General features: G+C 43.1%; 2 protein-coding genes across 2 annotated transcripts in view; both read right to left on the reverse strand.

The window, feature by feature from the left end:
* The window catches only part of ndp (norrin cystine knot growth factor NDP), a 50,000-nt gene that overhangs the window by 19,347 nt on the left and 16,314 nt on the right, over positions 1-14,339 (reverse strand). The gene's annotated exons all lie outside the window — the stretch shown is intronic.
* The window catches only part of efhc2 (EF-hand domain (C-terminal) containing 2), a 15,118-nt gene continuing 6,208 nt past the window's right edge, over positions 5,430-14,339 (reverse strand). Inside the window, exons 7-15 of the mRNA XM_029458937.1 lie at positions 13,445-13,583; positions 11,823-11,988; positions 11,586-11,728; positions 10,923-11,119; positions 10,665-10,798; positions 8,319-8,513; positions 6,938-7,030; positions 6,548-6,647; positions 5,430-5,599 (exon numbers count right to left, since the gene is read on the reverse strand). Coding sequence (XP_029314797.1) covers positions 5,480-5,599; positions 6,548-6,647; positions 6,938-7,030; positions 8,319-8,513; positions 10,665-10,798; positions 10,923-11,119; positions 11,586-11,728; positions 11,823-11,988; positions 13,445-13,583 — 1,287 coding nt within the window. The 3' untranslated portion in view covers positions 5,430-5,479. The remainder of the gene's footprint in view (positions 5,600-6,547; positions 6,648-6,937; positions 7,031-8,318; positions 8,514-10,664; positions 10,799-10,922; positions 11,120-11,585; positions 11,729-11,822; positions 11,989-13,444; positions 13,584-14,339) is intronic.

Genomic DNA, 14,339 nt, shown 5'->3' on the forward strand with positions numbered 1-14,339 from the left:
TACTGAAATAAAGGAAGTAACACCAGCGTGTAGAAATACAAGTTAAAGTCCTGCGTTCAAAATGTTAAAAGTAAAAGTTCTCTTTCACAATAATGTATTATTAAATCATAATTATTGATGCGTTAATGTTTTCATCACTTTAATATCGAAGCATTTGTTTTACTATGTAAACAGCTTGTGAATTTCCCCATGGTATCAATAAAGTTTTATCTTAACCTGTAATATTACGTGATAAACGGCACTAATGGATGATCACATTTCGTAATGAGGAGACAATATTTGTATTGTATTGCGCAGAGCGTTTAAACAACACGTTGATATCTGTTATCAGTAGGGAAATATTAGATCATTCCAGCACCACGTGAACGCATAACGCACGTCTCGTCCCGCCATGTTAACGGAAGTGAAACACATCTGTATTGGGTTGTTTCCAGCAGTTCTTCAGTTCTTCATCACCTCTTTGACGGTAACTATTACTGAAGTGTAGTGAAGTAGAAGTATAAATTAGCAGACGAGAAATTGTACTTGAGTGCAGTAAATGTACTTAGTTACTGTCCAGCAGCAGGGACTATAAAGAGCGTGGTCTCCGTCTGGATCAAGTCCCACCTCGGCTGCAGGCAGTCCGACATGCTGTCCCCACGAGCAGCAGCTACTGAGGTGTGACTGGACCTGACGGGACATGAGTCTCCCTCATCACAGGGGGATTAGCGGGGCAGGGTTCCATCACAGCTCAATCACACGCTCGCTGGCCTATGGGCACGGTGTCCTCGAAGAATTTGGGCTAAAACAATAGTGAAACGCCAGAGAGTTAAAAGGTATTATTGATATCTCATGTAGACGGAAATAATAATAACACACACACATTTCTTCCCCCTCAACGACCGGATGTGTGTCTTGAGTTGTGAGAACTGGATGTGGAAGAATATCGAGACATCAGCTTCATATTATTACATTCAGTTACAAGTTTATTCAGTTCCAAACTAATACATTAAATTCCAAATGATGCTTTTTAAATTCAGCAATTAAAATTAAAATAATTAGAATTCAGTTTCTAGTGACGCACATTTCTGACCATAGGCAGTAATGGTGCACGGACATATTCAGTCTTCATTTGGATGATTGATTTCCAGCCTTATTTTAAACTACATGAAAAAATGGAAGGGGCTATAATTTGAGGAGATTTATGTGGAACGGCGTTGCAACAGGAAAAACAGGTGTGTTTGCCTCAGAAATGATCTCCGCAGGGAGCGCAGAGCCCAACAAAAAAAGTCCCATAGTTGTAATTTACAGTCGGTGTAGAATAACCTTTTCTCTTCCCGACCAGGTAAAGTAATGTCACAGCAGCTGCCAAAGACAACTGATGTGTGATGAGTGTAGCAGGAGCTATCTGGAGTTCAGTGGGAAACGGAGTTCGCCAGAGCAAGTGCTCAGAATCAAGGGATGATGTCTCGTACGGAAATGAAACACCGGTATCAAAGAGAAAGTGCGCTTCTCAGACGGCCACAGTGAGTGCAGACCACAGTGTAGCTAATGGTCTTAACACTCATTTACACACAAACACACACAGACATGTGCACGATATTGTTTGGGGGAATGAGAACAGCAGCCCTGGCTGGAGAAAGTGAAGCATTCTGAGACAGAGATAGAGGGAGATATGGAATAATGAGAGAGCACTGAGTGTTTCCCCATGAACACCTGGGGCAGTGGCTGACCCTGCAAAGCGGGGTCTAAGGCTTAGCCCTCTCTCCCTGTGCCAATGCCCACAGGCACTGAGGAATCACTGGAATGAGGGACCGCGGCCAAAAACAGTCTGCTAAACTCTCTTCATCTCTAAAGACGTGCCGTTACAAAGGGCCCCCAGTTTGGCCCAGATGGAGAACACTTAGCAGGCTGCTCCATCTTTTCTACAGCCCTCCTGGGACACTGGCTGACTTCTCTCTGATAAGAAGCCAACAGGTAGGTAGACACTGTTCTGCAACGGTGGCATTCAAGAATGTGTGTCTACACTGACTGCATCAGTTTGTCTTCTCATCGTAATGTTAAAGGACAAAACACAAATGTCCCAAATCAAGCCAGATGGAAACAGCTTCCACTCCCTAATTGATTGACAGGTTTTCATCACATTGACATTCAATCAAAGTAATATTGATGCTGTTAAACGGCATGGCTTCAGGTAAACAATGGCGGTCGGTTCCGTTGGTCTACCATTTAGGTCCAGACTGAAATATCTCAACAACTATCAGATGGATTAGCATGAAATCTTGGAGAGATATTTATGGTTCCCAGAGGACGCATCCCTCTGACTTTTCATCCAGCAGTATGGTCAAATACTTTGCTTCATGACCAAATATCTGCAAAGCTAATGTCAGCTGTACTTCGTGTTTAATGCCAATGGTCAGATATTAGCATGCTAACACTGTAGCATGTTAGCATGTTGGTTTAAGCATTTTAAGTACTTTAAAGCACTACTAAGTCTGGTCAATTATTCATCAAACCTTTCAGTTTGGAATGAGGAGATACATTGAATACAAAACAAATACAAAAACAATCCCAAATTGTGTTTTTGAATTTAAAGCAACCAAATTTAAACGTGAGACTTACACCAGGATATCAACTGACAGAAGCTTATTCAGACTGAACTGGAAGGCCAAATATGGCTGCTCTGGGGGAACAATTCTGAGAAAAACATCTGAACGCAGGTGCTCTGGGATGTGTGTGTGTGTTTCCCCTCTTGTTCTCAGATATCTGTTGTGACTTCATAGATTAGCCATGACTCCATCAGACTTGCATTAAGTCCACACATGCGTGCACACAAACACACAAACACACACACACACACACACACACACACACACACACATATTTGCACGTGCACCAACACACTCAGATCCTCTTAACCCCAGAGACATTTCTGACCTTCCTGTATATCAGTTTTTACAGTGCAGCCATGGTGCCGAACAGAACGGCAGTAAAGCAGAGACACAACAAGAGAAGCAGATTGTTGAGCGAGTCTTTGTGTTCTGTTTCTACAGAGTGAAAACAGAGAGACGGTGGAAGGCAGGAGCTTAAACAACAACAAAACATTGCATGCTGAGAGGAGACATCTTCGGGGACGGTAATTCACGATGCGTTCTTGAACGCCGATACGACTGGAAGATGCCAGTGGCCTCTCACACAGCAAGGAGAACAATATGAATCCAATCCAGTAAAAGCAATGAAACTATCATCTAGATTTGTTTTAAGTTTATACTTTCACACAGAACGCAATTATTACGCAGTTTAAAAGCAACTTTTCCAGATGGATTTTTCTGTAAATATAATAAAAGGCATCAACCAATCATGTTGTGAGGAACCAGCAACAAACAACAACAACATGGAGGCAGTCGTCCAAACCAAGACGGAAAACATAAGCAGCAGCATAGCAGATCGACTCCTCCGGTTCTTATCTTTTCACAATAAAAGATCTTGACCAACACAACTGTTTACCAGAGAGAAACAAGCATCAGCATTTGGCTAAAAGGAAAGTCAATAAACAAACTCCCAGTGGCTTCAGGCTGTACAACCTGCCAGACGCTGCTCTGGGTCGATAGGAACCCACTTATTGTTCCTTTGACTGCAGGAATATATTCAAACCTTTTATTCAACAAGTGTTCAACTGTTGCAAATGTGCATTACTACCAGTTGGAATAGTTTTGAGTACTGTCGTGTTGTTTATTTGTTTATTCCCCCCCCCCAGATTTAAGGTCTTCCCTGGGGTGTCTCTTTGTTTACAATTATGTTGTTTTTGCATTAATGTTACAAATTACTGCAACGTCACGATTACATGGTATACGCCTCTCAACCCCCCGGACACCCCTGTGTCTCATACAGAAGTATAAATGAAAGGATAAGGCTGGTGACATTCTTCTGTGTACCTAAGCCTGATATATGTGATTCCTCTGCAGCACAGAGCTCCATCAGAAAGCCACACTGTCTGGGCTCGCTGCTGAAAGCCACAGGTTAGTGTGTTGGTTTTCTCTCGAGATTTAGTGACCAGACTTATCCTTTTATTAATACTGTATATGGAAATCAACATACTATTAGTCTAATCTTAAGGGATGCTCTGTACATGATGCCGCAACCAGAATATTCAGAGACCAATGATGAGGATGCAACTCATTCACTTTGCTGTTGCTGTGCCACAGAGCATGACGGGGCAGAAAGTGGGCCGTGTCTGTGCAAAGACACGGTGGACAAGGACGGGGGGGACAGCGTGCTTCACAAGGCAAAAAAAGGCCCAGCTCGCACTCAGGAGGCTCCCGGCCACCACCGACCGCATCGACGTCACCCTTTGAGTTTTGGCGAGGGTGACTGGGGAAGCTAATATTTTAGTACGTGTGAAAGCACATACACATTCTCAGAGAAGACCTGATAACTCCTGCGGTGATGTAATGTACTGTTTCTGTGCTCAGCGTGAACAGGGTGAGGCAGGACGAGTGTGTGTATGATCTGTGTGTGTGCTGGTTACGTAGAGGGGTTAGGGTGGTTGATTACCTAATGGTTGACTCAATCTCTTACTAGAATTTGCAACGCAGGCTCTGATTACAGCGGCGCCTCAACCTGAACAACCTGTGCCTTTTTATAGTCTAAAGCCCTGATCAGACAGGGCGCTTTTTATCAGCCTGGGGGGGGGGGGGGGGTTCTGCTAATTGTTTTCAATGAGAGTGAAGTGCTTTGCTCGCTGTCGCTGAAAAAACGTCAATTCAGAGCAGAAAAGCGCCCAAATTCATTGGTTGTTGCTGGTACCGGGGGCTGTAAGACTTCAGTATATTCTAATGAGCCTGCATGTGACAGGATGACGAGCCAAATCTGAAAGGCTCATTGAGTCACATGTTTTCTGACCGAGGCAGTCCACAGAAGACGGACCGGGGCGTCTTATTTCACAGCTGCAGTATGGTGCAGTACATATTTATCTGGTTTCCACACCTACAGTCTTCTGTCTTGTTGGCAGATGGAGCCAACGTGCAGTCAACATATAGCGCTCATCATTCATTCCATGGTCAATTTCCCCCGTTATCAACTTAGCACAGTGTTGCAGGATACAGTGGAAAACCCTGTAATCATAATGTATGTGACGCTGCCCAGAGCTGAAATATGGTTCTGCTTTAACGCCTTGTGTCTCTTGCCATGTCTCAGTGGGATTCACACCAGCTTATGCAAACACACACACACACACACACACACACACACACACACACACACACACACACACATTAAAAAGCATCTGTGTTCTCAGAACTCTTCCGCCCTAAATCATCTATTTGAGCAGATCATTTCCGCCATTATTCATATACAAGGAAACAAACTTTCATGCACACACATCCCGCCCCCTGTAGTTTTACAGATCCTCACATACAATGACGACACAGACGCCGGTTAGCTGAGGTACCACTCTTCTTTTATGTAGGAACACGTAGTGTGTGTGTGTTCCACCTTGTGTCTATGAGGTGATGGTTGTTGGGTCAGCGTAGTTGAAGTTAAACACATCCTTCAGAAGAGAAGAGTAGTTGACGTGTTTCACTGCAGCTGCACCGTCGTCCATCGTCACATTCACATCAAACTGCATCCGACAGGAATACACAAGTCACCACATAACTCAACAACATTAACACAACATCTCCTTTTAATATATTAACTGTGCTATTGTTTCTCTGTGATAGATCTCATGTCTTCCTCTGTCTCATGTGCTTTATAAAAACCTTTAAAGCACCTTAAGTTGTCAGAGTGTAACAAATGTGCGATGTAATTAACACTGCTTTGATTAAAGTTTTAAATGTGGGCTGCCCTTAAGCTCCATTAGACTGATTAAAGCTCATACGCACAAACACAATGACTTCTTTTCATTATACAAATGCTTGTTAAATATACTGAAGAGAAAGAAAGAAAGAAAGACATAAAGACATCTTTGGAGATGTCACAGGTACTTTTTGGGGGTTCAACTTAGAGCTTTTCAACAAGGGCAGTAACTGAGCGACTAGTTTGGGCTGAGAGAAAGTAAGCACTGCATCGGCATACACACACACCCAATCTCACACACACACGCACACACACACATACGCACACAGTTCCGTCCACTCTCATTCTGCCTCCCTTTGTTGGTGTATAATCTCTCCTGCTCACCTGTTTCTGCTTAGATGTGTCTGTGGCAGAGCATGCTAAATCAGCATTACACAGGAAAGATACAAAGAAGAACAAAGGAGCTACTTCCTTCGTCTTTGACCACCTCTGTGTGTGTGTGTGTGTGTGTGTGTGTGTGTGTGTGTGTGTGTGTGTGTCTTTCAAGTCATTTACTGTGCAAAATAAATTGTCCTCATTTCTTCCTCTCACTTGATCTGTGTTTGGTTTGGTTTATTCATCACAGTGTAAAATGTATTGATTTTTCAATTACAACTATTTAAAAATCTCCGCACACACTGAAATCACTGACTGTGCTTTTCTCATTCACTCTCATCTTAATAGTTTTTTCCATCCCTAATTATCTGCAGCTTTTTGTTTCTCTCCCTCTTACCTTTAAGATGTCTTCGGGCATTACTGGGAGAGCGAGGTGCTCTACCCAGTTAATGCCAGCCAGGAAGGCATGGTAGTCAATCTCGTCCCCCTCTGCAAACCTGTATGCATCCAGATTAAAAACAGGTGCATCCCATTGAGAGACCCCACAATAACAAAGACGGCAGCTCCCACTTGATTTAAATGAAGCTATTTTTGCTTTGCTTCCAATGCATCATTCTTTAGTGGTATTCAGTCAAAATGCTGGTTAAGAGATTTTCCTACGACGCCAAGAAAGATTTCTGGGCAAAGAACTGAGCCATACTTTACAATGAGTGAATGAATTATTCAAAAAAACATTCTGAAAATGCAGTGGGACCTTGGAACTGCGCGGTGATTAGTGGGCTCTTACTTGCTGAGCAGACCCCCGAGCAGCTTCTCAGGCAGGGGGAGCTGGAAGGCCTTACAGACAGTCCTTGTCTCTTTGGTGGAGAGACGACCGGTCCTGGAGACACGAGGAAAAGCACAGGCGTGGGTATCCAGCGGGACGGAAAGGTTGTGGAACTGGGGGTTTGTCTTGGTTATTAGAAGAACGCTCAAAGATCATACACATGATCCTTAGAGGCTACACTCTGCACTTATATGATTCAGATTAGAGCAAAACTGTCTCCAGCAGCACATCAGTTGGTCGTATTTTAAAAAGCTACCACTTCTAAATCAATGTATAATTTCCTTATCATGCCATCTTCAGTATAGAGATGTTAATGAGTCCACACAGTCACATACACAGATACGTATGCTTAACCTTCTGGCTCTGTTGATCCATTTCAGCGAACCCGACCCAAGGTAAAGGTCTTCTACATGCAGATTGGTGGTTCTATGTCCTGCATATTCATTGCACATGTGATTGTATTCCCAAAAAGAGAAGGTGACGCAGGGAGAAAGACACAAAAAGACCAAGCCTGTGTGTGTCCTATAGCCTGCAGAGCTACATGCCATACAGGTCTTCAGGGTCCATCTGGTTCCAATGCTCCCCTCCCTCACTGCTGGAACTAATCGTTGCTTTTAGATATGGGCTGCTGACTGCACGATTGATGTCTCGTTGTGTGTGTGATCCTGTTGCAGCCGTGTTTTGTACACCAAACTACTATTCAAGCGATTCCACTGTCGCGGACACATTTTGCGATGGTGGAATAAAATAATGAGAGTTTTTCTCCAATGATCTCGATCATTCGGTGTAAGTTGGTCATAAAACTCGAGTCGGTCTATCTCGTCTTGACATACCCATAAATCTAACATGTTTAAAATAGTATTGTACGTATTTAGTCTTAGCTCATGCATATAGTGATGTTGAATGACGAGAACATTGTAAACAACCAATAGGTGCGCTCTTCCTTTGGCAGGATGGAAAGACCTCGCCGTCCCCGTTCTCTCTTCAGAGTCGTGTCTTCTCTTTTTCTCTTTGGCTGGTTGTTCAGAACACAAGGGCGGCTGTTGCCAAACGCTGCTTCAGTTTCTTTAACTGTTTTCTTTCTTGTAATTTTCCACCAGGAGCAGGATGGGAAATAATCTCAAAAGGAATATAGTTGTAGTCTTGCAAATAGTAATCCTGCAAGATCCCTTTCTCTGTGCACAATCTGATAGTCTGTGGCTACAAACTCTGTTTAAAAGTGAGAGGATGACAGACTTTTCTAGTGTATTGTAGGCTCAGCTTTAAGTTAACATCTGTGTGTGTGTGTGTGTGTGTGTGTGTGTGTGTGTGTGTGTGTGTGTGTGTGTGTGCAGCCGCCTACTTGTGTTGATCGCGGTGTGTGAAGGCTCTGGCCATGAGAGGGAGATCTTCAAAGTGTTTCTTCTTGAGGAAGTCCTGTGCCACAGCCAGCATCAGGCCCACGTCCGCCTCAGGCTGCTCGCTCTCTGAGAAACATCGGCACAGCACCAGCACCTCGTGCTCCGACAGACCGCAGTCCAGCCCTGTCAGCAGGCCCCTGTGGTGCATAGTCACACACATACACATTCAATAACATGACACACAAAAACTGATAGGTTATCACTTATATCAAGTATGTCACTGGCTAAGCTTCCTGCCACCTATTTGATTTGTTCTTCCTGGTTACACACACGTATATTTGATAATTACCATTAAAATGTTAACAGTAATTATATTTTAGGATATAATCTTTATGTATCGGTTGGATTTAAACGCACAATATGTAATTCCCTGCTGCTTGCTCTCAATCAAAAACAATTAGAAAGACTTGGTGGCGTCCTGAAGTATCGGGGATCATGGGAGTTTTCTTTGCTACAAATTGCCCTCATTGCAGTCAGCTGTTCACTAACTGTTCAGTTAGGATTCCTTCAGAAGGTTTTACCAGGAGCAGAATCAGCTTGTTTCTCTGAGAACTTAAGATCCAGAAGTCCAAGAACTAAAATCCTCCAAAGATCGAAAAAGTTTATCCTTGTTAATGTGTGTTTGTCTGTCTCTGGCTGACAAACACAACGCTGACGCTGCTCAAAGGGGAGACGACTCCTTGACAGGAGAGAGAGGAAACGTTACCTTCAGGAACATTACACATGTCTCTGTATCACTACATATACAACACAGGACTGATGACACCATGACAGGAGAGAGAGGAAACGTTACCTTCAGGAACATTACACATGTCTCTGTATCACTACATATACAACACAGGACTGATGACACCATGACAGGTGAGAGAGGAAACGTTACCTTCAGGAACATTACACATGTCTCTGTATCACTACATATACAACACAGGACTGATGACACCATGACAGGTGAGAGAGGAAACGTTACCTTCAGGAACATTACACATTTCTCTGTCTCACTACATATACAACACAGGACTGATGACACCATGACAGGAGAGAGAGGAAACGTTACCTTCAGGAACATTACACATGTCTCTGTATCACTACATATACAACACAGGACTGATGACACCATGACAGGTGAGAGAGGAAACGTTACCTTCAGGAACATTACACATGTCTCTGTCTCACTACATATACAACACAGGACTGATGACACCATGACAGGAGAGAGGAAACGTTACCTTCAGGAACATTACACATGTCTCTGTCTCACTACATATACAACACAGGACTGATGACACCGTGACAGGTGAGAGAGGAAACGTTACCTTCAGGGACATTACACATGTCTCTGTCTCACTACATATACAACACAGGACTGATGACACCATGACAGGAGAGAGAGGAAACGTTACCTTCAGGAACATTAAACATCTCTCTGTCTCACTACATATACAACACAGGACTGATGACACCATGACAGGAGAGAGAGGAAACGTTACCTTCAGGAACATTACACATGTCTCTGTCTCACTACATATACAACACAGGACTGATGACACCATGACAGGAGAGAGAGGAAACGTTACCTTCAGGAACATTACACATGTCTCTGTCTCACTACATATACAACACAGGACTGATGACACCATGACAGGAGAGAGAGGAAACGTTACCTTCAGGAACATTACACATGTCTCTGTCTCACTACATATACAACACAGGACTGATGACACCATGACAGGAGAGAGGAAACGTTACCTTCAGGGACATTACACATGTCTCTGTCTCACTACATATACAACACAGGACTGATGACACCATGACAGGAGAGAGAGGAAACGTTACCTTCAGGGACATTACACATGTCTCTGTCTCACTACATATACAACACAGGACTGATGACACCATGACAGGAGAGAGAGGAAACGTTACCTTCAGGGACATTACACATGTCTCTGTCTCACTACATATACAACACAGGACTGATGACACCATGACAGGAGAGAGAGGAAACGTTACCTTCAGTAACATTACACATGTCTCTGTCTCACTACAACACAGGACTGATGACACCATGACAGGAGAGAGAGGAAACGTTACCTTCAGGGACATTACACATTTCTCTGGGTTTGAATTGTTGGAAACATTTAGGATAATTCAAGTACAAGTACAACTCAACAAAATATATAGGATAGGTCTAGTCGTTTTACATTCTAATGCAGAGAAGTTATATATTATACCCTTAAATCTTAGTTATTGCAGGGGGAGGTGTGCTGGACAGATTTGCTGTATGACTGTACCTGAACGACTCATAGGGGATGAAGCCAGTGTTGCTGGGGTCGCTGAGAGTCAGGAACTTCCTGATTTCGCTCCGTTTCTCCTCCTGAATGGACCGTAGTTTACTGAGGATGTTTCCCACGTTGGCTTTTGGGAACTTTAGATAAAATACACACAAAACGAAAGTTGTGTAATCATGTTAGCTCCAGAGACCACCACTGCTTGCGATACTTGATGCAAAACCCAACAAGAACCTTAGAAAACCACAGCTCGCTCCCTACCTCCTCAGCATGTCGCTCCATGTAGTTTAAGGTGTATTCATCAGTGTCCAGAAGTTGGAAGTGCCTATTGTTGAGGCAGAGGGTCGCTCCGACGTACAGATCCTGAGCTGTAAAATACTCAGACAGCCGGCTCTTAAACAGCTCCTGGCCTGGCTTCTTTACACGACCACGCTCCAGAAACCTACCACCAAGCACACCTGAGGGAAGCATGATGTTTAAACATTATTAATTTCATAATTTTCACTGAAAATCTACTCGACAAGTAACTTGGTCCACATTTGTTAAAGCCCTGGCCTTTATTTTTCTATCATGTTGGCAATATGTTTTAACTGTTCAATTCTATTCAAATCTAAATTGAATCTATAGCTCTACTCCTTGTTGTTTCAGTGGTTGGATATCCCATTTTGGAGTCGTGCTGCACAGTCCTTGAACCCATGACATTCATCTTGTAAAAAATACTGTCAGAAATTGATTTACACTGATGGGAATATCTCCATCCTTGACGAAAAAAAGTAGGTCTATGAACTAAACGTCATCTGTTTCATCTGTTGTCAGACGGTTCTGGAAGGGGAAACGGAGTCTGACAAACCAAATGTTTACCATGAGAGTCATAGATTTGTGTCTGAAGTCCTCAGAGCAGTTGTGCTCCAAACCTTTCTTTACCTGAGTTCCTCTGTGGACGCTCAAACACACTGATGGCGTCATCGCAGAGGTAGAAGGAGATGATGAACACCCGCTCTCTGTCAACTGGATCGGTGGTCACCATCTTGGCTCGGAAATTCAGCACATTGCTGTCTAAGCCACATCTAGGGGAACATATACAAAGCAGAGTCGGGGGCTGCCACTGGCGCACGCAGACACAAACATTTCAGCGTGTAGTTTGATTGTGACTCATCCAACCTGTCTTTCTCCATAAACTTGTGGAAATCTTTCTGCGGGGGCTTGGGCAGCAGGCCCTGGCAGGAGCTTAGCGAGTCCTCCTCTGAGCCAAAGCCGTTGTAGGGGGGCACAGGCCTCGGGGGCTTCGGGCCTGGGGGAGCTTTGTACTGCACTGGGGTGAAGTCCTCTGAGAGGAAGAAGGAGGAAAGAAAAGACAAAACACTTAAAAAGAAGAAAGAAACGCAGGAGGAGAGCTGAAATGATCAGAGGGCAGCAGGTAATCCATCCATGCAGGAGCACAGCCGCCTGGGTCCGACTGTAACCCGGAGCTGACCTCTGGCTGCTCACAGTCAGACAGGACCCTCCATCACAGTGGCCTGTCACCGGGGGCTCCTCCTGCTTTACTGCTGTGACTAATGCAGCAAGACCCAAAAACCTGCCCAGGGTGGCAGACTACATCCAGGAGCAGCTTTGGTTTCTCCTGCCGGGGAGCGCTGTGCCTCTCCTGCTCCCCACATCTTTAACTGTGGAGGCAGGGGACATACCGGCGCTGCAGGGCCAGAGTGTCTGATGTCAGGCGGACAGTGGGGCTGAACTTTGTAATTGGTTCTTACATGTATATCCTCCAACCAAGGAGCGACTGAGACACATAACATTATATAGGCTACTAAGGCAACGCAAGTTTATTTATGTAGCATATTTCTACTAAGCACACTATAAAAGGACATTTAAATACAATTAAAAGGTCATTAAAGAGCCAAGATAATAGAAAATAAAAACAAGCTCAAATAGAATAAGAATATAATATAATTATTTGATGTAATAAAAGGAAGTAGTAAACAGAAAAAAATGATCTTTGAATATTTAATCGACTCAAAAAGAGTAGATTGATTTACAGTAACATGTTTTATCTGTGCAACAACACCTGATCTTATGTTTTGACATTTTGACATTTCATGTCACTTGAATATATTTCATCTTCAGGTGTTGGTCTCTCATGCCTGAAACACATGAGTAGCTTATTGTTTAAGCTGAAACAGAACATGTCAGTTGTTTGATCTTTACAGATATAAAATACTTAATTCTCTGAACAAACGTCTCAGTCAGTGTTGTGGGGGGGTCGCAGCTCCTGCTGGCGGCGCTTGCTCTTACTGCCCCCTAGTGTTCGGATGAATGTACTGCAGGCATGACACGTCACACTCATTAGAAAAAGAAAAGTGAATGTATATATTATTACATTTATATTGTTACATAAGATCAGTTTTTTTGTTGCACACCTTACTATAGAAACATGCACTTTGAGTATGTAGATGTATATTTGTATGTGTATACTGTATTATCATTATTATTATTATTGTTGTCTTTAATTCTTTTACTTTAATGTAGCTTTTACAATTGTTATAATTATTTGATTATCTATTGTTTATTTTAACCTGCTATTTGTGTTTTTAGTCTTTATTTATTTTTTACTATTTTATTATTCGTTTTGTCTTTTTGTGAATATCCATCAGTAACACACATTGAAATGTCTTTTTTTATGTCTTTTAAGGAAACAATAACAAATCATAACAGAAGAAAAATGCACATTAAACTGCCTATTTTGTCTGAAGAAGAAAGATCAACCACACAACAGTATTGGTTACCTATGCCGTATTTGGAGCGGTAGTAGTCTTTGGTGAAGTCGTCACAGTCAGTGAGGATCACTGTCCTGCCCCACACATTCACCTCCACGCCAACAGTCAGATCACTGTCCATATAAAACTCATCGTGGACAGCGCCGGTCTGCAGGAGAGGGAGGAGGAAGAGGGGACGATGAGAAGAGCGGAATGGAGGTTTAGCTAAACTGGTGATGATTCAGGTACAAACTCTTCCAGGTTCCCACAGGAAACATATGTACGGTAGTCAACGACGAAAGTTAAACCTGTTTGAATTACACACAGGATGTTTGTCAAATTAAAAGATCATTTTGCAAGTGAAGACAGTCACAGTTTGTCTTAGGCTTTACGTAGTAGCATGTAGTTTTGTTTGTCTGTCACCAACACCAACATGGCTGTGACCCAAACCCCGAGGAACAACGGCAGGCCAACGGTGGAATTACATCTTCCAGGTCTGTAACGTGACGCCATTGGGTCCAAAAAGACTTTCCCCCTTAGACTGACATTGGAAAATATCTTTTTTATGTAAATCAACTTCCCAGTACAAACACTTAAATATCCCTTTTTAAATCATTGTGTCCTAAAAGTTGTAAAATGCACTAATAGTTGAATCCAGAGTTAGTTTCCTTCCTCCATTCGTGTAAACGAACCAAAGCCCGAGCAGCTGGGAGGCGGGATTACAGGAGACGCTGGTGGGTTTGCTATTTGGACTCCATGGATGTCAAAGATCCGGGTACATTTATACTCAGAAGTTTTGAGCAACTTGTATAGGAACACGGCCGCGCCTTCAACGCTGTATTTACTTCTCTTTACACATCCAGATTAATATGAACTAAATTGTAATTGTGAATAAATGTGACGTTAATAAGACAAGCGTGTCCCA

Source organism: Cottoperca gobio, chromosome 21 (assembly GCF_900634415.1).
Source record: "Cottoperca gobio chromosome 21, fCotGob3.1, whole genome shotgun sequence".
Classification (NCBI taxonomy): domain Eukaryota; kingdom Metazoa; phylum Chordata; class Actinopteri; order Perciformes; family Bovichtidae; genus Cottoperca; species Cottoperca gobio.